General features: G+C 45.3%; 1 protein-coding gene and 1 long non-coding RNA gene across 3 annotated transcripts; both read right to left on the reverse strand.

Moving 5' to 3' along the window:
• Positions 1 to 2,756: 2,756 nt before the first annotated feature.
• On the reverse strand, positions 2,757 to 3,433 carry LOC306830625. 2 transcript variants are annotated; one of them, XR_013779993.1, is made up of 3 exons: positions 3,383 to 3,433; positions 3,131 to 3,292; positions 2,757 to 2,928 (listed from the first exon to the last, which is right to left on the reverse strand). It is a non-coding gene; the product is annotated as an uncharacterized lncRNA (long non-coding RNA). The 2 variants fall into 2 exon arrangements; XR_013779994.1 differs by having other exon boundaries at positions 2,757 to 2,931.
• A 7,484-nt stretch (positions 3,434 to 10,917) lies between these two features.
• LOC306830594 (dynein regulatory complex subunit 4-like) lies at positions 10,918 to 11,435 on the reverse strand (the record flags this gene model as incomplete). The annotated part of the gene is made up of 2 exons (XM_079354166.1): positions 10,918 to 11,163; positions 11,238 to 11,435. 2 exons carry the CDS (start codon positions 11,433 to 11,435, stop codon positions 10,918 to 10,920), a joined length of 444 nt encoding a protein of 147 aa, XP_079210292.1.
• Between the last annotated feature and the right edge of the window lie 10,826 nt (positions 11,436 to 22,261).

A 22,261-nucleotide genomic window follows, 5' to 3' on the forward strand; every position in this document is an offset into this window, starting at 1 on the left:
TTTGACACTCGTATTGTAAATACTTAATTAGGTCTAATTCGAGTTAAAAAAGCAAGTTGACTAATTGTTCTATTCTGGTTTAATAAATATTTTTTTTAAACTTAAACTTGGTGTTGTCTCCCATTTTTTTTGAGTCGGGTCATGAGGTCAGCTTTTTTTTAAAAAATCACCGATTAGTCCAGTTAGTGATTGTGTTCCTTTAATTTTCCTCCAAAATCGGCCATTGAAAGCCTTTATAAATCCCTCCCTCTTCTGGAAATTGTCTCCTGATGGCAGATACAACACAGGAAGGTAAGGGCCTCCTAATGTGTCTCCCCAGAATGCCATAGGCCCAGCGGATCACCTGCCTGTAAGCTGTGTAACGATACTGCCTGGGGATAGGGACAAAATACTTACAATTAAACTTGATCCTATTATTTACACAAAAGCACAATTATAGATTCTGCCCTACACTTACTCATGTCTACTGGCCTCAAGGGGACCATGCTCCTGCCTGAAGGTCATGTATGCAATTTGCAGTACAAAGGGGTTTAGGCAGCAAGCCTCAAAACCTGGGTGCTGTGTCAGGCATGTTACGTCTGGCTCTGGCCTGGGGGTTAGATTTTCCACTAACGTCCAGAAGGCCCTCTCCTCCCTGCAGCACAGACTCTCCACTGCTGAAGCCATGGGCTGACATTTCCCACACAAGCACCTATCAAACAAAAGTTACAACTGTTATCCTTCTCTGTCTCTACGTTCACTATTGTGATGGCTCAAAGCGCACAGCGATTTCAGGCATGTCCGATTACAATATGGAATTTACGCGGCGCACAGTCTGGGCGCATAGCGGATAGATTATGTGGTTTGATTATAGTGTATTTTGGCTGAACTATTCCCACAACCTCAGAAACTATCGAACAGACACTTTGATGTTTTTTTTAATCTCCAGACACTGGAGACAGTATATGTAGTCATACGATTTATCATTTAATCCAACTCTGTTGCAAGAGAGCGTTTGGGTGTGTGCGCTGTGGAGAAAGACAGAACACACAGTTTGGAGCGTTTGGAAACAAACAGAAACACAAGCTTTACTTCTGTCAGTCCTCTCTCCCATTAAAACACAATTTAATTGTAGTAATATATGTGCAAAAGCTGTGGAGTGTGTGCGCTGTTTTGATGTGCGTTTGGATTACGTTCAATGGACGCGCGCTGTGACGCGCAGGAGCATTATACAGCACCATACTTTATTTACTATTTAAACAACGTGAGCACTGCATCAGGAATAAAAAATACATAAAGACATTTGTGCTGCATCTGCACAAGCTGTAGATCTCTCCCTCTCTCTCTGTCACTCTCTCTCTCTCTCTCTCTCTCTCTCTCTCCCTCCCTCTCTCACACAGCGCTGTGGCACCATAACACGTTTAGCCATTCTTACAGGGCAATCCCATACAATGTAAAAGGAAATGATTAGCACTTTACACTTAACCTACCAAGACTTGTTGGTTAAGTTACTGTATATGATTACACACTTAACAAAAGCTTGTGTGTGAAAACAGCACTACCCATATCGCTAGCTAACACCGCTCACCAGGACACCTGCTCTATTCTCCACTGGTTCTCCTCACACCACAACTCCACTTCTCTCCTGTGGCCGTTATTCCTCCTAATCCTGCCCTGTTCCTGCTCTCTATCACGTCTAGCAGGCTGATAATTATAAGCCAGAGGACCATCATATGTGTAGGAATACAGATTTTGTTCCTCTTCATTGACGGGAGCGTCACTCGGATCCATGCTTTTCAATGTTAAACAGACGGGGATTCAGCGGGACTCCCTTATGTTACGTCACAGCCGAATGCGGAAGTAAAGAGCGAAAACACGCGAAAACGTACTAAAACGTCTCTAAGAGACACTGTGGATTATTAATTTCAGAATTTCTTTAAAAATAGTATTGTTAACATATTTTTCTATGATTGGTTAACTTTTGTCTTTAACCTGCAATATGCTCTTTAAATATACAATGAAATAAACAGGTGAACAGAAGGAAGAGAGGAAGAGGAGGCTTTTATTTGATCCTTTAAAACAATAAACAGGTGAAGTTGTTCACGTCTGTATGATCATATTAAATGTCCGTCTTAGTTGGAGCAGTGTTTTAGTTTGTTCAAACACGAACACACTGAACTGACTTTAGTACAGGTCACTCCTTCAGTGACGACCGGACACAATAGGCGTTACACGTGATCATCGAGTGGGCCTCGGTGCAGACTCTCTGGAGGGTTTTATGGCCCACTATCACTCCCCGCTAAGTGGTTTGAGACGGACTTAATATGGCGGGCCCTCCGCGTGGACGCGCAAACGGAGGGGTAGTGGGCGGGGCTAGGGTGAAGTGGACGGTTTGAAAAAGACCCTTTCACTCCCCAGGGTTTGGGCTGTTTTGGTATGTATTGTTTGATGGACAGTAGGCCTTTAAAAGGAATCACCTGTTCATCCACTGACTGAAATTCTTCTGGGTCTGCTGCTGCCTTGAATGTCTCCTGAGCTCAAACTACAGCTAACCTGCACAACATGTCCTGTTTAAATGAATAGCTTATAAATATACCAATTATACACTGACTTAGAACCAAAACAGTCACAAGAAAGTTCTACCTGTACAGAGGGTGATGCAGAAGTCCAAAGAGGAAACACAACATGTGTACGTAGGAGGGAGGGCAGCACATAACAAGTTTAATAATAAACAAAAAGAGTAATAAGTAAAAAGAACAACAAAAAAAACTTAAAATAGACATGGAGGAAAATTATTTTCAGGTTTGAACACTGTTTTCTTCAAATGATCAGGACTTTACATTCACAAAGCTTCTCTGACGCCGGACTCGTCTGCAATCTCGTGTCTGGACCCTGTGTACCATTCACCCCCGTAAACTTCGACTCCAGCTCTGGGTGCTGGTTTGATTCCTCCTCCAGGTAAGTTTTCTCTGAAATGCCAAAATATTATTCTGTTACACTTGATGTCGTTCTAAAATGTCATATTTAAAAAAAGGGGTCAAGGACTCTATTGCGGGCTGACTTGGATGTTTCAGCTCTTTATCCTATTTATAAGACAGGGACAAACAATTCCTCTGCCGTGATATATGTTAGGAGTTTGAGAGTGTAGTACCTGGTTGCTTTCTTCAAGCGCCATCATAATGGACACCACCACCACCAGGTTCACCAGCACAAACTGGGAAATGATGACAAAGCTCACAAAATGTAACTGGGAGACCGACGGCAGGTAGCTTGGACAGGCAGCGGCAGGCGGAGGACATTCCCTCTATGTGTCCTAAAAAAGAGTCAGGGCTCAGACACGGGGACTGGAGACTCAACCTGCCGGGTCTTTACATCTTTAGTTACAGGATTTATCTGTGCCTACCTTGAGGAACCCGCTCCAATTGTCTCCTGTGCACACCTGGTAGAGCGTCAGTCCGTTGAAATTTAGCTTGCAGTCAGCTGGTGTGTAAATAGGATAGGATAGGATATAACTTTATTGATCCCCAATGGGGAAATTCGGGCGTTACAGCAGCAGCAGCAGTGCAGAATCAAAAACAAAAGTCAAAATCGAATAAAAAAGTAACAACATAAGCATAAATACAATCCAGGTAGTAATGGGGGGATATATACAGAGGACTATAGCACGGTGGACTCAGCAGGGCAATGGAAAAGATATTAATAATACTGTGCAGTGAATGGCATGTTAAAGTGACCAGTGAAAGAATTTAAAGTGGCATTGTGATCAGAGGGTTATGTAAACAGTATTGACTGTTATAAGCATAATAAATATAGTGCAGTTTGACTGGAGTATAGATATATAGTTATAATAATATAGGAGTGTATTGTAATTATGTAATATATAATATAGATAGTATAGTATAGATATAATATAATAATAAAGGTAACATAAAAACATTCTAATAATATTGTATACTATATATAAAGAGGATATATATAAATAAATACAGGCTAGCTCCTGCTGTTGTACAGCCTGATTGCTGTGGGGACGAATGAGCGTCTGAAGCGTTCTGTTTTGCTCCTGTACGCATCTTTCCAAACAGCTCCACTCCTAACACTGCGTAGACGGGGGGGAAAAAAAAGGTGAAGAGGAGACAGATGTTTCCAACCTGGAATCCAAATACAGGTCAGATTTCCTGAATAAGAAAGTAGACAAAGTAGATCCTGTGAATCCTCAGTCAGAGACCATGGACCTTATAGACCTGGAGCATTTTTATTTATTTTACACGGGCAGAAGTTATCGACAGCCTGCATCTGTAATTATTACTCTTTTAAACAAGTGAACTGTTCTTAATGTGCAAAAACTAGCCAATGAAAGATATACTACAGGGTAAAAAAATATGAAAACGAGAGCATGCTTATAACAGTGACAAATAAAAAACCCTGAGCTCAATACAAGTTTAAAATAAGAAGAATACACCTACAAAATATGTGTGTGTGTGTGTGTGTGTGTGTGTATTTCCCCACTGCGCACACACGCACACGATCTCTTGCGACAGAGTTGGATTTATAATAACGCTTTCTGTCTGCGTATATAATATTATATAATATATAATATTTGATGTTAAACACCCAGAGATTTAAATTAATAAAGAAACGCTTTTACTCTTGATGCCGAAATATTCAACGTGTCTGTTCGATGGTTTCTGAGGTTGTGGGAATAATTCACCAAAACACACTTTGAATAATAAAGCCACTTACACTGTGCACCTGAATGTGCACCGCAGTGAAGAGTGTGCTGCAGGGAGGCATCCTGTCTGTTCTCACTCACTACCACGTATCATTACACCTCTACACGTACGCATAAAGCCGATCAAAGCAGAGTAACAGAACGCGGCTCCTTTATGTGACGTCATGTGACGCGTTGTTGAAAAAAAGCGAGTTCTAAACAGCGACGCTAAAAACAGCCACTTTCTCCTCTAAATTAGATTAGAGCACTTCTGTGTTGAAGAACATACAGAAAATTGATGTACTTATTCTACAGCCCTTATCTGACAACATGACGTGTTAATTTAAAAAAAAAAATTAACCTGCAATATGCTCTTTAAAGGAAAAAGGAGTCAAGGATGAAGATTCAGGTGGCTCCAGGTTTCAGTCCGGCATCTAACTCTATGCTGAGACCCAGGAGAAAAAAAAGTTTTTAGGTATGGATTTTTTTTAAACATAAATTTAGTGTTTGGGCAGCTAAAAACAACTTGCAAAAAAAAATATATAAAAACTAAAAAAAATGTAAACAATTTTCAACACGTCCACTGTAGTGGACAACGGGACACTGAGGTTTTAAAATGGAACCATATTAAAGCCAAGTTTTAACATGTAAAATTAATTTTAAATACTACATTACAATACTAAACACAAAATAACTGTTAACGTGGATTTTCCCTTTTTTCTCTCTTTTTGAACACTGCATTATCTACTTCTATTCTTTGGACATTGGACTATGGTCACTAGATTTCATTGGTTTTAAATGTCAAACATTTAATGGCCAATAATGAACTAGGAAAGCAGCCTGTAACATCCACTACAGCACAATACCTCAACGATTAAGCTGAAGTTCAATTTGACACTCTTTTGATTGTATTTGTACACTTATTGGCCACTATATGATTTTTTAAAATTAACCATTTGACTGAAGATGGTCTTTCAGGATGTCATCACTGCACCTGCTGTCGTGGTGTGCAGTCTATAACCCTCAGGGTCCAGAGAGTAGTAGTCAGTGACCACGATGTCGTCTTTTCCATCGCTCACAGATAGGTCAGCGCCTACCTTCGGATGTGGTCTGTCAGGCACAGGCTGTGGTTTTAGTGGCTCTGCAGGATTGCTGGCTCGATATTTCAGGCATATCACGCAGTTTCAAACTTCCTAACTTCACATCCTGATTTCTCCGTGGCCAATACGTCACTTCTTTTCCCGAGTGGATTGAACTTTGATAAAGAGACGGAGAGACACGCACGCTGCTGCTGCGCACTTTCATTTCATTTCTTTTCTTTTGAACTATGATTTCTTATTCAATATAAACCGTTGCTTATGAATATTGCATTGTTGAGCTGTTTGTGTTGGTGGCTGTTGTATTGTTCAATTAATTATTCCTGACTCTTGCTTAATTAATTTGTGCAGGTTGACTATTTGTTGTAGTCAACCAGACTGGAATTTTTATCGGAACAGACACGAAGAAACTAAAGCTAACGAAGGTAGCGACATTTTAGCTAACGCTGTTGCTAACGCTAGCGACAAGGACAAAATGGCTGGGGACGACAACATTGATCTGAAGGCGATATTAATGGAAATCAAGGACTTAAAAAAAAAGAAAACACGCAACAATTTGAAGAAGTGAAGGCCGAAGTGTGTAAAACCAATGCAAGACTATTTTGGACACGGAGAAGCGGGTTCAAACGATGGAGGACGTTGTTTCGGAGCTAATACAGCTGCAGTCAAAACTTCAGTTTCAAATCACCGTTCAAGAAGGCCGCTCTCGTAGAAACAGTATCAGGATGTACGATGTGAGTGTAAATGAAGAGAAGAGCGCCCCGACTACGATCGACTTTGTTGAAAATCTTTTGAGAGAAAAGCTCCAGCTCCTCTCGACAATGAACTTACACGTAGAACGAGCGCACCGTGCCACGCGGTCCCTCCTCAGTGTTTATGCACCATCTGGGAGTGACTGGGTTTTCTATAAGCAATTGTTTGAACTGATGGCATCTAAATTAGACAATTCTAAGAAGATTTACTGCAACAATAATTATTAATAAGGAAAATAAACGGCATCATGGATGAAACGGGAATTATTGACATTTGGAGGGATTTCTATCCTACCTGTTGTGACTATACACATTGTTCTGCTCCCCACTCCACATATTCAAGAATTTATTATTTTTTTACCTTTAGTAAGGACAGACATAAAGTTAAAACCTGTGATATTGGCCCCTATATACTTATCCATTTGTTTAAATAATATTGGCAAAACAACAACTTGGAGACTTAATTCTCGCATTTTAAATGACTCTAAAACTAAGGAGCAGTTTAAAAAAGAAATTGATCTATACATTCAAGAAAATGACGAGGGGGATGTACCGCCAAACATGCTATGGGATGCTTACAAGGCTGTCATACGGGGGAAAGATTATTGCCTGTACTTCAGTAGTTAAAAAACAGAAAACTTGCAAAATTACAATCAGACCTGAAGGAATTACAGAGACATCATAAAAATACTTTAGATAATGACACAAAAATTGTGCGCCTGATCGCTCAACATAAAGTGAACCTTGTGCAAATCAAGCCAAACACCCGCAGCTTCATAAAGCTGAGTGACGCTCGCTGTCGTCTTTTACCTCCTTTAGTTTCTGCTTCAGCTCCTCGTTCTCTGTGGTCTTCTGAAAGGTCGGAGATGTGGCGGTTCCAATGAGCTTCTCTCTCCGTGACGTGTTGCTTCTTCTGATTGTGGATAAATCCAGTGGACTACGTGCGCCTGATCGCTCAACATAAAGTGAACAAAAATAAATGAATTAACATTGTGAATCTCCACAGTTCTATAATGATGCAGGACAGCAACAAAACATGAACTGGTTCTTCAGCCTCTGCATCACATGGCCAGCACAGGACGAGACCATGTGGATGACAGTGATGTTTGCATTATAGCTGACAACAGAGCAAGCTCCTCTGCCCATTTCTGTCAGTTGTTTTTCACTCTTGAGTTTCTGATTCGCTCCCTTCAGCCTGTTTGCTCTGCGTGTAGCTGTGCCATCGATGAGTGGAATGCTGCAGGTGAAGTTATGGAAAAACACCTTGTGATTTTTGTGTTTCACGTCATCGCCACATCTCCAGCCATTCCCAATCCACTGATGCGACCACTACTTGCAGAGCCTTTGTACACTTCGAATCTGTTTACATAGCCTGAGGTTCCTGCCCTAACCCACACTTTGGGCCTTTTTCAAACCAACCCCTACACACCCCCCCCCCTCTGTGACGTCACACTCACAGCGGGATGAAGGCCCCTCCATCCAGGTGGAGGGTAGAAATACAGCAGCAGGCTTTGGGACAAACTTCACTCTCTCAGGTGGAAACAGGAAGTGTGTGTTACCATGGTTACTCAGCGGCATCCTGGGGGAACGGCTTATTATTAATGTACGTAATACATCCTGTAAAAGTCTTTATGTAGATTATTTTTATCGAGTAAATTTATATTAGCGTAGACTTATAGTAAAACGATCAGATGGAGCCCACATTCTTTATTGTAATTTATAATGTTTAATTTATTATAATATCAAAGAACAGGTTGTCTTCAATGAAAGCAGACAAGGAGACTATAAATGAACATCACAGCAGATATTAAGTTTTACAAAGAAATCAACAGTAAAACAATGATAAATAAATAACAGTGAGAAGTTGTCTGTAACATGATTTAATATTCTTTAGTTTTTGTAACAGTCCCTTTAAATATACAATGAAATAAACAGGTGAACAGAAGGAAGAGAGGAAGAGGAGGCTTTTATTTGATCCTTTAAAACAATAAACAGGTGAAGTTGTTCACGTCTGTATGATCATATTAAATGTCCGTCTTAGTTGGAGCAGTGTTTTGGTTTGTTCAAACACGAACACACTGAACTGACTTTAGTACAGGTCACTCCTTCAGTGACGACCGGACACAATAGGCGTTACACGTGATCATCGAGTGGGCCTCGGTGCAGACTCGCTGGAGGGTTTTATGGCCCACTATCACTCCCCGCTAAGTGGTTTGAGACGGACTTAATATGGCGGGCCCTCCGCGTGGACGCACAAACGGAGGGGTAGTGGGCGGGGCTAGGGTGAAGTGGACGGTTTGAAAAAGACCCTTTCACTCCCCAGGGTTTGGGCTGTTTTGGTATGTATTGTTTGATGGACAGTAGGCCTTTAAAAGGAATCACCTGTTCATCCACTGACTGAAATTCTTCTGGGTCTGCTGCTGCCTTGAATGTCTCCTGAGCTCAAACTACAGCTAACCTGCACAACATGTCCTGTTTAAATGAATAGCTTATAAATATACCAATTATACACTGACTTAGAACCAAAACAGTCACAAGAAAGTTCTACCTGTACAGAGGGTGATGCAGAAGTCCAAAGAGGAAACACAACATGTGTACGTAGGAGGGAGGGCAGCACATAACAAGTTTAATAATAAACAAAAAGAGTAACAAGTAAAAAGAACAATAAAAAAAACTTAAAATAGACATGGAGGAAAATTATTTTCAGGTTTGAACACTGTTTTCTTCAAATGATCAGGACTTTACATTCACAAAGCTTCTCTGACGCCGGACTCGTCTGCAATCTCGTGTCTGGACCCTGTGTACCATTCACCCCCGTAAACTTCGACTCCAGCTCTGGGTGCTGGTTTGATTCCTCCTCCAGGTAAGTTTTCTCTGAAATGCCAAAATATTATTCTGTTACACTTGATGTCGTTCTAAAATGTCACATTTAAAAAAAGGGGTCAAGGACTCTATTGCGGGCTGACTTGGATGTTTCAGCTCTTTATCCTATTTATAAGACAGGGACAAACAATTCCTCTGCCGTGATATATGTTAGGAGTTTGAGAGTGTAGTACCTGGTTGCTTTCTTCAAGTGCCATCATAATGGACACCACCACCACCAGGTTCACCAGCACAAACTGGGAAATGATGACAAAGCTCACAAAATATAACTGGGAGACCCACGGCAGGTAGCTTGGACAGGCAGCGGCAGGCGGAGGACATTCCCTCTATGTGTCCTAAAAAAGAGTCAGGGCTCAGACACGGGGACTGGAGACTCAACCTGCCGGGTCTTTACATCTTTAGTTACAGGATTTATCTGTGCCTACCTTGAGGAACCCGCTCCAATTGTCTCCTGTGCACACCTGGTAGAGCGTCAGTCCGTTGAAATTTAGCTTGCAGTCAGCTGGTGTGTAAATAGGATAGGATAGGATATAACTTTATTGATCCCCAATGGGGAAATTCGGGCGTTACAGCAGCAGCAGCAGTGCAGAATCAAAAACAAAAGTCAAAATCGAATAAAAAAGTAACAACATAAGCATAAATACAATCCAGGTAGTAATGGGGGGATATATACAGAGGACTATAGCACGGTGGACTCAGCAGGGCAATGGAAAAGATATTAATAATACTGTGCAGTGAATGGCATGTTAAAGTGACCAGTGAAAGAATTTAAAGTGGCATTGTGATCAGAGGGTTATGTAAACAGTATTGACTGTTATAAGCATAATAAATATAGTGCAGTTTGACTGGAGTATAGATATATAGTTATAATAATATAGGAGTGTATTGTAATAATGTAATATATAATATAGATAGTATAGTATAGATATAATATAATAATAAAGGTAACATAAAAACATTCTAATAATATTGTATACTATATATAAAGAGGATATATATAAATAAATACAGGCTAGCTCCTGCTGTTGTACAGCCTGATTGCTGTGGGGACGAATGAGCGTCTGAAGCGTTCTGTTTTGCTCCTGTACGCATCTTTCCAAACAGCTCCACTCCTAACACTGCGTAGACGGGGAAAAAAAAAAAAAAAAGGTGAAGAGGAGACAGATGTTTCCAACCTGGAATCCAAATACAGGTCAGAAAGAAGTCCAGGTGGTCACGGGACATTTCAACAAGCGTCTTTAAACTATTGGATGGACCCGATGAACGATGGGATTGTTGTGAGGAGGTTTTTGGCGTCTGTGTGATGTTCATACCTCGAGATCTTCGTCCGTGACCTCTCCCTCCATGATGAGAGGATGGATCTTGGTCATAGCTTCTCTGTGGTCTTCTGAAAGGTCGGAGATGTGGCGGTTCCAATGAGCTTCTCTCTCCGTGACGTGTAGCTTCTTCTGATTGTCCATCTCTTGATGAAACAGCTCCAGCTTTTCGTCATTTCGTCTCACGCCGTAGGAATGCAGAGAGAGAATATGTTTGGACTACGAACCAGCTGGAGCTCCTTGATGACGTCGGTGATGTCGCGCTCCTCCGTGTCCAACGCCGTGTTTCTCATCGCCTGGTGCAGATCAGTCTCCACTTGTTGTTGACCTTCGTGCACAGCGTCAGTGGAGGCCGAAGCTTCTGCCTTTAACTCAGACACGGTGTTCTGATGTTCACACAGCAGGTGCTTCATCTTCTGCTTGGACACCTGGAGAGGACAACATCTTCAAGCGTTTGATATTTCCTGTCCATGTCAGATGATCGTGGTCGTCAGTAACTCACCTTGATCTCTACTTGGTGCTGCCTCTCGTCCTCCTCTCTCTCCTTCTCTGTGTTCCTCAGCTCAGCCGTGGCCACCTGCAGCTTTCTCTCTGTCGTCTCCTGAAAGCTGCAGATCTGGACCCTCTCCCGCTGAAAGTAGTTCCTCTCCTCCCGCTCTCGATTCAGCTCCTCTCGCAGGCGCACAATGTGCTCGTCCATCTGATATACACAGTTCAGCCCTTCAGCGTCTGATATATGCTTTATTTATCAATTATACAATCATTTGGCCACCTCACTGTTACGATGGGAGATAATGACAGAGAGGAACAAACATGAGCTAACGTTAGCTTCTAACAGCTACATTTCAAGGTTCAAGGTTCTTTATTTTTCAATTCCAAAATATGTCAGACATACAGTGAAATCGAAATTACGTTTCCCCACGGATGTAGATGCAATGTAGATAAGAAAAGAAAAAGGTAAATAAAATAAAACAAGGTAAAAAAGATGTAAAAAGATAAATAATATTTACATTAATAAACCTAAATGTGCAAAAGTATTAAGTTAAATAAAATGGAGTATAGAACCAGATTATAAGAAAAGTGAACTTGTGCATGCGTGCAGTGTGCAATAAGTGACCAGGTTTCTGTTTCAATGTTCAAACAGGAGGAGGTTCCAGTGTTCAGTGTTCATGGGGGCAGAGGGGAGAGAGGGGAGGGGAGGGGAGAGAGTTCAGCATCCTGACAGCTTGGTGGAAGAAGCTGTTTCTCAGTCTGGTAGAACCGGCCCGCAGGCTGCGGTACCGTCTCCCCGATGGCAGGAGGCTGAAGAGGCTGTGTGAGGGGTGGGTGGGCTCACTCACAATGCGGGTTGCTTTGCGGGTGAGGCGGGTGCCGTAGAGGTCCAGAAGAGAGGGGAGCGGGACACCGATGATCCGTTCAGCCGCCTTCACTGTGCGCTGCAGGGTCTTGTGGTTGGCAGCAGTGCAGCTCCCCATCCACACAGTGATGCAGCTGGTCAGGATGCTCTCCATGGTGCCTCTGTAGAAGGAGCACATGATGGGTCAGGATGCTCTCCATGGTGCCTCTGTAGAAGGAGCACATGATGGGTGGGGATGCTCTCCATGGTGCCTCTGTAGAAGGAGCACATGATGGGTCGGGGTGCTCTCCATGGTGCCTCTGTAGAAGGAGCACATGATGGGTCAGGATGCTCTCCATGGTGCCTCTGTAGAAGGAGCACATGATGGGTCAGGATGCTCTCCATGGTGCCTCTGTAGAAGGAGCACATGATGGGTCAGGATGCTCTCCATGGTGCCTCTGTAGAAGGAGCACATGATGGGTCAGGATGCTCTCCATGGTGCCTCTGTAGAAGGAGCACATGATGGGTGGGGATGCTCTCCATGGTGCCTCTGTAGAAGGAGCACATGATGGGTCGGGGTGCTCTCCATGGTGCCTCTGTAGAAGGAGCACATGATGGGTCAGGATGCTCTCCATGGTGCCTCTGTAGAAGGAGCACATGATGGGTGGGGATGCTCTCCATGGTGCCTCTGTAGAAGGAGCACATGATGGGTCAGGATGCTCTCCATGGTGCCTCTGTAGAAGGAGCACATGATGGGTGGGGGTGCTCATGCTCTGTTCAGCTTACGGAGGAAGTCGAGGCGCTGCTGGGACTTCTTGGCCAGTGATGTGGTGTTGGCTGTCCAGGAGAGATCCTCACTGATGTGGACCCCCAGGAACTTGGTGCTGCTCACTCTCTCCACAGCAGCACCGTCGATGGTCAGGGGGGGTTTGGGAGTGAGGGCCCTCCGGAAGTCGACAACAACCTCCTTGGTCTTGTCGATATTCAGGAAGAGGTTGTTGTCTTTGCACCACGTGGCCAGTTGGCCCACCTCCATCCTGTAGTGCGTCTCATCGTTGTTGGAGATGAGACCGACCACTGTTGTGTCGTCCGCAAACTTCACAATGTGGTTGCTGCTGAAGGATGGCGTGCAGTCGTGGGTCAGCAGCGTGAAGAGCAGGGGGCTGAGCACACAGCCTTGGGGGGCCCCGGTGCTCAGGATGGTGGTTTTTGATGCGTTGCCGCCAACCCGCACAGTCTGAGGCCTCTCGCTGAGGAAGTCCAGCAGCCAGTTGCACAGGGAAGTGCTGAGCCTCAGCTGGTCCAGTTTGCCCCATTTCCCCCATTGGGGGATCAATAAAGATGATCCTTATCCTAATAAATAAAATAATCAATATAAAACCTTGACTCACCATCGTGTATTGTGCGGAGATAACGGGGACAGATAGTCGGGGAAGGTGTCTCTCTTTTCAGTCAGCTTGAACGAGAATTAACAATTACAAAAGTTCACTTCTGTCGCGAGTCTGCGCTCTGAAAACATGAAAACATGCGCTGCCATGGCAACGCAAGCACGCGGTTGCTACGCGACGAAAAAGGAGCGACTTTTTTTCTTCTTCTAAACGTTTTTTTAATCATCCTGAAATTATTAAGAGACTTAAAAAGAGCAGATGAATGTAATGTAAAAGTCATATTAAAATATTGAAGTGTAGAAATCAAATTCATGCTCTTTTTATTTTATAATAATTAAAACACGTTATTAGACAGACAACATCAGACGGAGAGATTTAAGTCATCTAAAACAAACAGTTAAATCAAGTGATTGATACTTTACTTGCTATTGGTGAGTTAGTTTTCAGTCCGTTTGTTTTTGTGGATTTAGACTTTGGTTGATTGAAAATAAACATTCGTTTTTCCACAATCTGAATTATTTTTATTACACAGAAATGTCTGTATTTTTTCTGAACCAATCGAACAAGTCTCAGCTCCAGATGTCAGCCTGTCATTAGGTTGAATCAAAGTTCGGCTGAGACAGCATTTCCAGCACGGAGACCTCCATCCATGGGACTCCAGCGCCCCCTGCAGGGACACACTGGAGACTCCAGCGCCCCCTGCAGGGACACACTGGGGATTCCAGCGCCCCCTGCAGGGACACACTGGGGACTCCAGCGCCCCCTGCAGGGACACACTGGGGACTCCAGCGCCCCCTGCAGGGACACACTGGGGACTCCAGCGCCCCCTGCAGGGACACACAGAGACATCACTCAGGTTTCCTCAGTTCATATTTATAGTCCATCATTGTACCCCATGTAAAGTCAGTAGCTGAACTGTTGCATTGATATCCTGAAGACTCTTCTGGATGTTTAATGTTGTAGATTACCAGGACTGAAGTGTGAAACATTCACCATGTGTGTTAAGGGACCCAGGCACAGACAGCAGGCATTTACTGAAAACAGAGATGATCTGAAGTGGGAGTAATGCTGAGAATCAAGGCGGTCAGCTGAGCGTGCAGACGAGCGTGCCGACAGGCTCACTGAAGTTTCGTCTTTACACCAGCAGAGGGAGGTATGAATGAAGCAAACATGAAGAGCTCACACTGAGAGAACATCAGCAGTGTGACTCCTGCTGAGACGTTTATCTGACCCCGTTCATCTCCATCACAGTGAAGCTCTGATGCTCTCAGAGTGAGGAAAGCCATCCCAGAGAAACAATATGATGTTAATACTGTTCATTATTGGCTTCAGTCATCCTGCCAGGGTTGAAGGTGAGAGAAATCATGCAAACAAAGTAAAACGTCTTCAGTATCTAAACTGTGTTTTCATTCCTCAGGAGCCTCTCAGTCCAAAGATGTCGACCAAAAGCCTCCCTCCATCCTTAAGAGGATCAACGAATCAGTGACCAGAGAGATCAAGTGTTCCCACCATATAAAAGATTATGATCGTATTCTCTGGTACAAACAAGACGCACGCGGAGCGCTGAAGCTGCTGGGATATCTCAATCTAGGATATGAGAATGTGGAGCCGGACGTGAAAGGAAAGATCGTCTTTGACGGAGATGCACGTAAAGAGTCGAGCCTCTCCGTTTCTGATCTTTCCTTAAACGACAGTGGGGTTTATTTCTGTGCTGCTAGTCGACACAGTGCTGCAAGTTTGTGTACAGTCAGTACAAGAACTCCCCTTTATCTGTCTGCAGAGACGCAACACGCTCAGGCTCATCGACACCTGCAGTCGACACACAGATCTGAAGCTTATCTGTGAGGTTTCATCAAGCTCTCACTCAGTTTGTACCTGGTCTGAGGAAGTGCTGAGAAACAAACGTTTAACTTCCTGCTGAAGACTCAACTTCATTTATCATCTCAGACTAACACTTGCTTATCTTAACAAGCTTCTGATTTCTGTTAGGTCCAAAGAATTGTCTGAGAGATCACAGGTCACCAAAGTCTCATTATTATATAAGTCGACATACGGGACAAATGAGAAAGAGGTTTCCTCCAGACTTGCCCGAGTTATGGAGCTGAAGAGGAGCCCGATACTTCCAGAAAGAGGGATGTATCAGTGAATGTGTTCAGACATGTTTGCAGTCAGATTGTTTCCCCTCCCCTGTCAGTAACCTCATAAAGCATGAGCCTATCACAAACGAGTTTAAAATCAAAGGTACAAAATGAACACCAGAAAGTCTTTGTTTGTCATGAGATCTGATTCCTGTTTTCTTTAGTGAGTTTATTAAACTATAACTAGTGTTTGTGACAATGTGTTTCTACATAAAGCAGCAGATGTAACGCTGCGATCTCTGACGTTTAAGTAAAGTAACCAGTGAGCGAGCGGTGAACGTGATGAAGCAGTGTCACACTGTTTTCTGATACTTTGAAATCGTCCAATGACAGGCTGCATTGATACAAAGCTAAAATCATCAGACGTCATAGCATCAGGCTCTGACGCTTCCTACACCATCATGTCCTGTCCTGCCTCCAGTTCTCCCGCTGCGGGCTGCGTGTGAGCAGACACCTCAGGAGGTTTCAGGGACGGTCGCTCCTGAAATGTTCAGCAGGAGTGAAGAAGGTTCCAGATTGATCTCAGGCTCCTGAATTGAATGTAATCAGAATCATTTGGTGGCTGGTTCTTGGCTGATTGTTATCATTTGGAGTTGGAGCCCTTCATGTGATGGAGTGACACGCCCATGTGTGACAGCCATCTTTGGTCTCTGAGCTCACAGACTGTCACAGACTCTTCATATTACATACAGCTCTGGGTGCACAATAAGTCCTTTACTGCCATGACAGTGAAAATGTGCAATGACTCTGTATCGATCATCATTTTGAATTCATGTCCCTGAAATGTGTAAAATCCTTTTCAGAGTTCAAGTAATGAGTTACATCCTGGTTGTAGGAGTAGAGCAGTATGGAAGCAGCAGCCTCCGTGCGTCTGTTTTCAGCACCGCGGACAGCTCCTCATGCTATTAGAGGAACCACCTGACTCGTGCGTCAGAGAGCGAGGGGATACTCACGCGCGCTCGCTCACATGCACATACCATATGCACGCACACACACGCAGCACTCAGCCAAACAAAGTGACCCACGCAGCACATTTTAGAGTCTGAGTAACGGCTCCTGCTGAAGTGAAGTTTGATTTTTGGACCATCAGGGGACTGAGGAGACGTGTTCTGTTTCCGGTTGTGTGAGAATAAAGGTGACATGTTGCAGAATTAATCTAGCTGTCTTTCTTTGTTGCTCTGAATGACTGAATTTAAATGAAATGATCGAATCATGAGGCTTAAAGTGATTCTGTGTTTCCTCCTGTGTTTTTATGGACGTCTGTGATTGGCTGGTATCGTGTCCCTGCTGCGGCACTGAGGGACAGAGACGGTTAAAGTCCTCCGATGACTCACACGGTTCCGCCAAAGAACCAGACGGGCGGGGTGTGTACGTGTGTGTGTGTGTGTGTGTGTGTGTCGTCAGCCAGCGTTCACTGTGGTCTCTATTTTTGGCTGGCTGTCAAATCTCGTCTAGTTTGTGTGTGTGTGTGTGTGTGTGTGTGATGCTTGCCTTTTCATTCATAAATCCCTCTGCTAGCTGTGTTTGATGCTATCCTGCACTGACCTGCTTGTCTCTCCTGTTTGCAGCTCTGTCACAGCTGCTTTATTTAGATGTGTGTGTGCAGGCAGGACGCTGATATGAATGAGACATTATTCTAATATTCTCTGATCAGCTTTTTTACATGATGACCAGTGACAGGTGAACTGAGTCACCAGAAACTGTTAGCGTCTGACAAATGTCCTTCTAGAGATGTCAAACATTTCAGGAGAGTGAAAGACAATCAGGACAAAAGAGTTGTTTCAGTCTCAGCCTAATTACATTTTCTATCAATCTTTATTTATATAGTGTCAATTCATAGGCGTTATCTCGAGACTCGAGAATTTGGGCAGGCCATCCTCACCAACACTACCAAGGAACCTAAGAGAGCTCAGGAGCTCCCAGAAAAAGGAGAGGTTAGTAACTTGAATATAATGATTGTGACAAGCAGTAATAAGATATGAAAGCTGGGAGAGAGAGAGGGAGAGAGAGATAAGAGATCCTGGTGCCAGTTCCCCCGGTAGTAAGCTGTCCTTGAAATGTGTTTAATGTAGGAATCAAAGGACATATCCTGATCAAACAGAACTCCTAGGTTCCTAACAGTGGTACTAGAGGCTACGCTAATACTACTAAGGGCCGTCATATCGGCAGAGAAAGTCTCTCTAAGGTTCTTAGGTCCAATCACTATAACTTCAGTGTTGTCTGAGTTGAGCAGTAAGAAGTTTCTGGTCATCCAGGTCCTGATGTCCTTGAGGCTTCTAGTTTACGAAGCTGGTTGGTGTCTTCTGGCTTCATTGCTATGTAGAGCTGAATATCGTCTGCATAGCAATGAAAGTTCATGGAGTGTTTTCTCATAATACTACCGAGAGGAAGCATCTATAATGTAAAGAGAATCAGACCAAGCACTGATCCTTGAGGCACTCCATGGCTAACTTTGGTGTACAAAGAGGACTCATCATGAACACACTGAGACCTGTCTGATAAATAGGATCTAAACCAACTTAAAGCAGTCCCTGTAACTCCAAGTCATTGTTCTAGTCTCTGTAACTCCAAGTCATTGTTCTAGTCCCTGTAACTCCAAGTCATTGTTCTAGTCCCTGTAACTCCAAGTCATTGTTCTAGTCTCAGTGCTATGGTAAACTCTAAATCCAGACTTTTCCCTCGTGACGAACGAACACACACACACACACACACACCTAGTGCCAGTGTTGCACTCGAGCTGTCAGGCTAATTGCTTGTGGTTGTATGTGTAGCAGGATTACTGGTAAACAGAAACCAATTACAGTTCCTCTTCTCCAACTCCTGCTCGCTAAAAAAAACAACTCGGGTCTTCCCAGGTCGAATCAGACGTTTCTTACTGGCAATTAGTAGTTTTTCTTCCATTTCGTACGGCACTGCGGTTGAACTGTTTGTGTCAGATCTTATAAGAAGGTGAATCTGAAATAATTTCTCCAGGGACTAGTGTCATTACAGTCTGATTAAAGGAGCTCGTTAGGAAAAAAGAAACCTTCAAATGAAGATGTGAAATGTGAACCATCAAAGTTCATGCATGGAAAGTGGTCGTTTGACTAAATAAGGATACTCAAGGTCCAATTATTTAGAGATTTCTTTAGCTTGGGTGACTTTCAAACACTGAAGTTTAACTTCCTCTCTCCATGAGCTTCAGTCATTATTCACTCATTTATAGATCCTGTCCTGCTTCTGTTGGAAATGTGAAAGGACAAAATCAAATAATGGACTAACAGAATCAACATTTGTTCACGCTTGAAGTGGATTGCAGACGTTTCAACGTTGCTAACTGGGTTAGCATTCGGAGCTAACAGGCATTTTGTTTGTTTGATCTTGAACCGGTTCACTGAAGCTGACCATCACCCATGGGTGCACCCAGACTTGCTCCCTTACGTGTGCAGGGGTGGCATGAGGTGTGTGTTTTTCATCTCAGGTGCACACGACTTGTTTTCACTTCATAATGCATTCATATCTCTGAGTTTATGGCAAGGTTTCTAGTGAATTCTCTGTATTTTCTCCCCCCTGAACTGCTACCTTATCGTGGTGGGGGAGTTTGAGGACCTGAATGACCCTAGGAGCTATGTTGTCGGGGGCTTTGAGCCCCCAGCAGGGTCACCTAAGGCAAACAGGTCCTAGGTGACGGGTCAGACCAAAAGCAGTTCACAACACCCCTATGAAAGGAATAAGAGCAAGGACCGTGACGTCGCCCGGCATGGCGGAGCCGGGGCCCCATCCTGGAGCCAGGCCTCGGGTGGAAGGAGCCTGAGCTTGTGCAGGAGGTTGAGAGGTACCGGCTAGATATAGTCGAGCTCACCTCCATGCACTGCTTGGGCTCTGGAACCCAGCTCCTCGAGAGGGGCTGGACTCTCTACTTCTCTGGAGTTGCCCGCGGTGAGAGGCGGCGGGCTGGTGTGGGCTTGCTCATAGCCCCACAGCTCAGCCGCCAGGTGTTGGAGTTCACCCCGGTGAACAAGAGGGTCGTGTCCGTGCGCCTTCGGGTAGGGGACAGGTCTCTCACTGTCGTCTCGGCCTACGGCCCGAACGGCAGTGTGGAGTACCCGGCCTTCTTGGAGTCCCTGGGAGGGGTGCTGGACAGAGCTCCGACTGGGGACTCCATTGTTCTACTGGGGGACTTCAATGCTCACGTGGGCAACGACAGTGAGATCTGGAGTGGGGTGATTGGGAGGAACGGCCTCCCTGATCTGAACCAGAGTGGTGTTCTGTTATTGGACTTCTGTGCTAGTCACAGTTTGTCCATAACAAACACCATGTTCGAGCACAGGGATGTCCATAAGTGCACGTGGCACCAGGACTCCCTAGGCCGGAGGTCGATGATAGACTTTGTGGTCGTGTCATCTGACCTTCGGCCATGCGTCTCGGACACTCGGGTGAAGAGAGGGGCTGAGCTGTCAACTGATCACCACCTGGTGGTGAGTTGGATGCACTGGCAGGGGAGGAAGCCGGTCAGACTCGGCAGGCCCAAACGTGTAGTGAGGGTCTGCTGGGAACGTCTGGCTGAACCCTCTGTTAGCGAGGTCACTCCCACCTCCGGACAAGCTTTTCACAGATCCTGGGGGAGGCTGGGGACATTGAGTCCGAGTGGACCTTGTTCTCCACCTCCATTGTCAAAGCAGCTTCTCTGAGCTGTGGTCGCAGGGTCTCTGGTGCCTGTCGTGGCGGCAATCCCCGAACCCGGTGGTGGACACCGGAAGTAAGGGAGGCCGTCAAGCTGAAGAAGGAGTCCTATCGGGCGTTGGTAGCGCATAGGACTCCTGAGGCAGCTGACGGGTACCGGCAGGCCAGGCGTTCCGCAGCTTGGGCGTGGAGGCAAAAACTCGGGCCTGGGAGGAGTTTTGGGAGGCCATGGAGGAGGACTTTCGGTCGGCCTCGAGGAAATTCTGGCAAACCGTCCGTCACCTCAGGAGGGGGAAGCAGTGCTTCAACAACACTGTTTACAGTGGAGGTGGGGAGCTGCTGACCTCAACTGGGGATGTAGTCGGACGGTGGAAGGAATACTTCGAGGATCTCCTCAATCCCCCGTCACATCTTCCACCGAGGGAGCAGAGGCTGAGTTCTCACAGGTAGACTCGTCCCAAGCCGAAGTCACCGAGGTAGTTGGCAAGCTCCATGGTCGCAAGGCTCCGGGGGTGGATGAGATTCGCCCTGAGTATCTTAAGTCTCTGGATGTGCAGGGGCTGTCATGGTTGACACGTCTCTGTAGCATCGCGTGGAGGTCGGGGACAGTGCCTCTGGACTGGCAGACCAGGGTGGTGGTCCCTCTTTTCAAGAAGGGGGACCAGAGGGTGTGTTCCAACTACCGGGGAATCACACTTCTCAGCCTCCCTGGGAAAGTCTATTCCAGGGTTCTGGAGAGGAGGATCCAGCTGTTAGTCGAACCTCAGATTCAAGAGGAACAATGCGGTTTTCGTCCTGGCCGTGGAACACTGGACCAGCTCTACACTGGACCAACTCTACACTCTCCAGCGGGTGCTCGAGGGTTCATGGGAGTTTGCCCAACCAGTCCACATGTGCTTTGTGGATCTGGAGAAGGCATTCGACCGTGTCCCTCGCGGCGCCCTGTGGGGGGTGCTCCGGGAGTATGGGGTTTGGGGCCCTTTGCTAAGGGCGGTCCGGTCCTTGTACGACCGGAGCAGGAGTATGGTTCGCATTGCCGGTATTAACGCGCACCTGTTCCCGGTGCGCGTTGGCCTCCGGCAGGGCTGCCCTTTGTCACCGGTTCTGTTCATTTCTTTTATGGACAGAATTTCTAGGCGCAGCCAGGGGCCGGAGGGGGTCCGGTTCGGGGACCACAGGATCTCGTCTCTGCTTTTTGCAGATGATGTAGTCTTGTTGGCTCCATCGAACCCGGACCTTCAGTGTGCACTGGGGCGGTTCGCTACTGAGTGTGAGGCGGCTGGGATGAGGATCAGCACCTCTAAATCTGAGGCCATGGTTCTCGACCGGAAAAAGGTGGTTTGCCCTCTTCGGGTCGGTGGGGAGTCCTTGCCCCAGGTGGAGGAGTTTAAGTATCTCGGGGTCTTGTTCACAAGTGGGGGGAAGATGGAGCGCGAGATCGACAGACGGATCGGTGCGGCATCTGCAGTCATTACCCGGCCCCGGATAAGAGGCAGAAAATGGATGGATGGATAGATCTCTGAGTTTGTGGGGACTTAGACAAGCAAACAATGAGGCTGCTCTCTGTGATAGGCCCGACCTCTGACAGAAGCTGAGCCTGTTTCTGTTCGTGTGTTTTTTGGGGAAATCTGATACAAACAACCAGGAAGGACTCGTCAGCGTCAGTTAAAGACGTGTGCTAACTCGTGCTGCGACAAAAAGAGGACTTGGTTTCTGCTACTAAGAAACAAATGAAACTTTCAATGTATGAAGGTGCATTGTGTCATCTCCTCTTCTTTACCTTTTCAGTGTGTGTGTGTGTGTGTGTGTTTCCTGGCGACTGCCCGGCTGCTCCTCGATCTGTTTCCACGCGGTCTGACGGCCAATAACTCTCCACCTTAAATCAGGCTGTCAGAAGCTTGGCGGACTCATCCAGAGAGAGAGAGAGAGAGAGAGAGAGAGAGAGAGAGAGAGAGGGAGAGAGAGAGGGACAGAGAGAGAGAGAGGGAGAGAGAGAGAGAGA

Source organism: Symphodus melops, assembly GCF_947650265.1.
Source record: "Symphodus melops genome assembly, chromosome: 10".
Classification (NCBI taxonomy): Eukaryota; Metazoa; Chordata; class Actinopteri; order Labriformes; family Labridae; genus Symphodus; species Symphodus melops.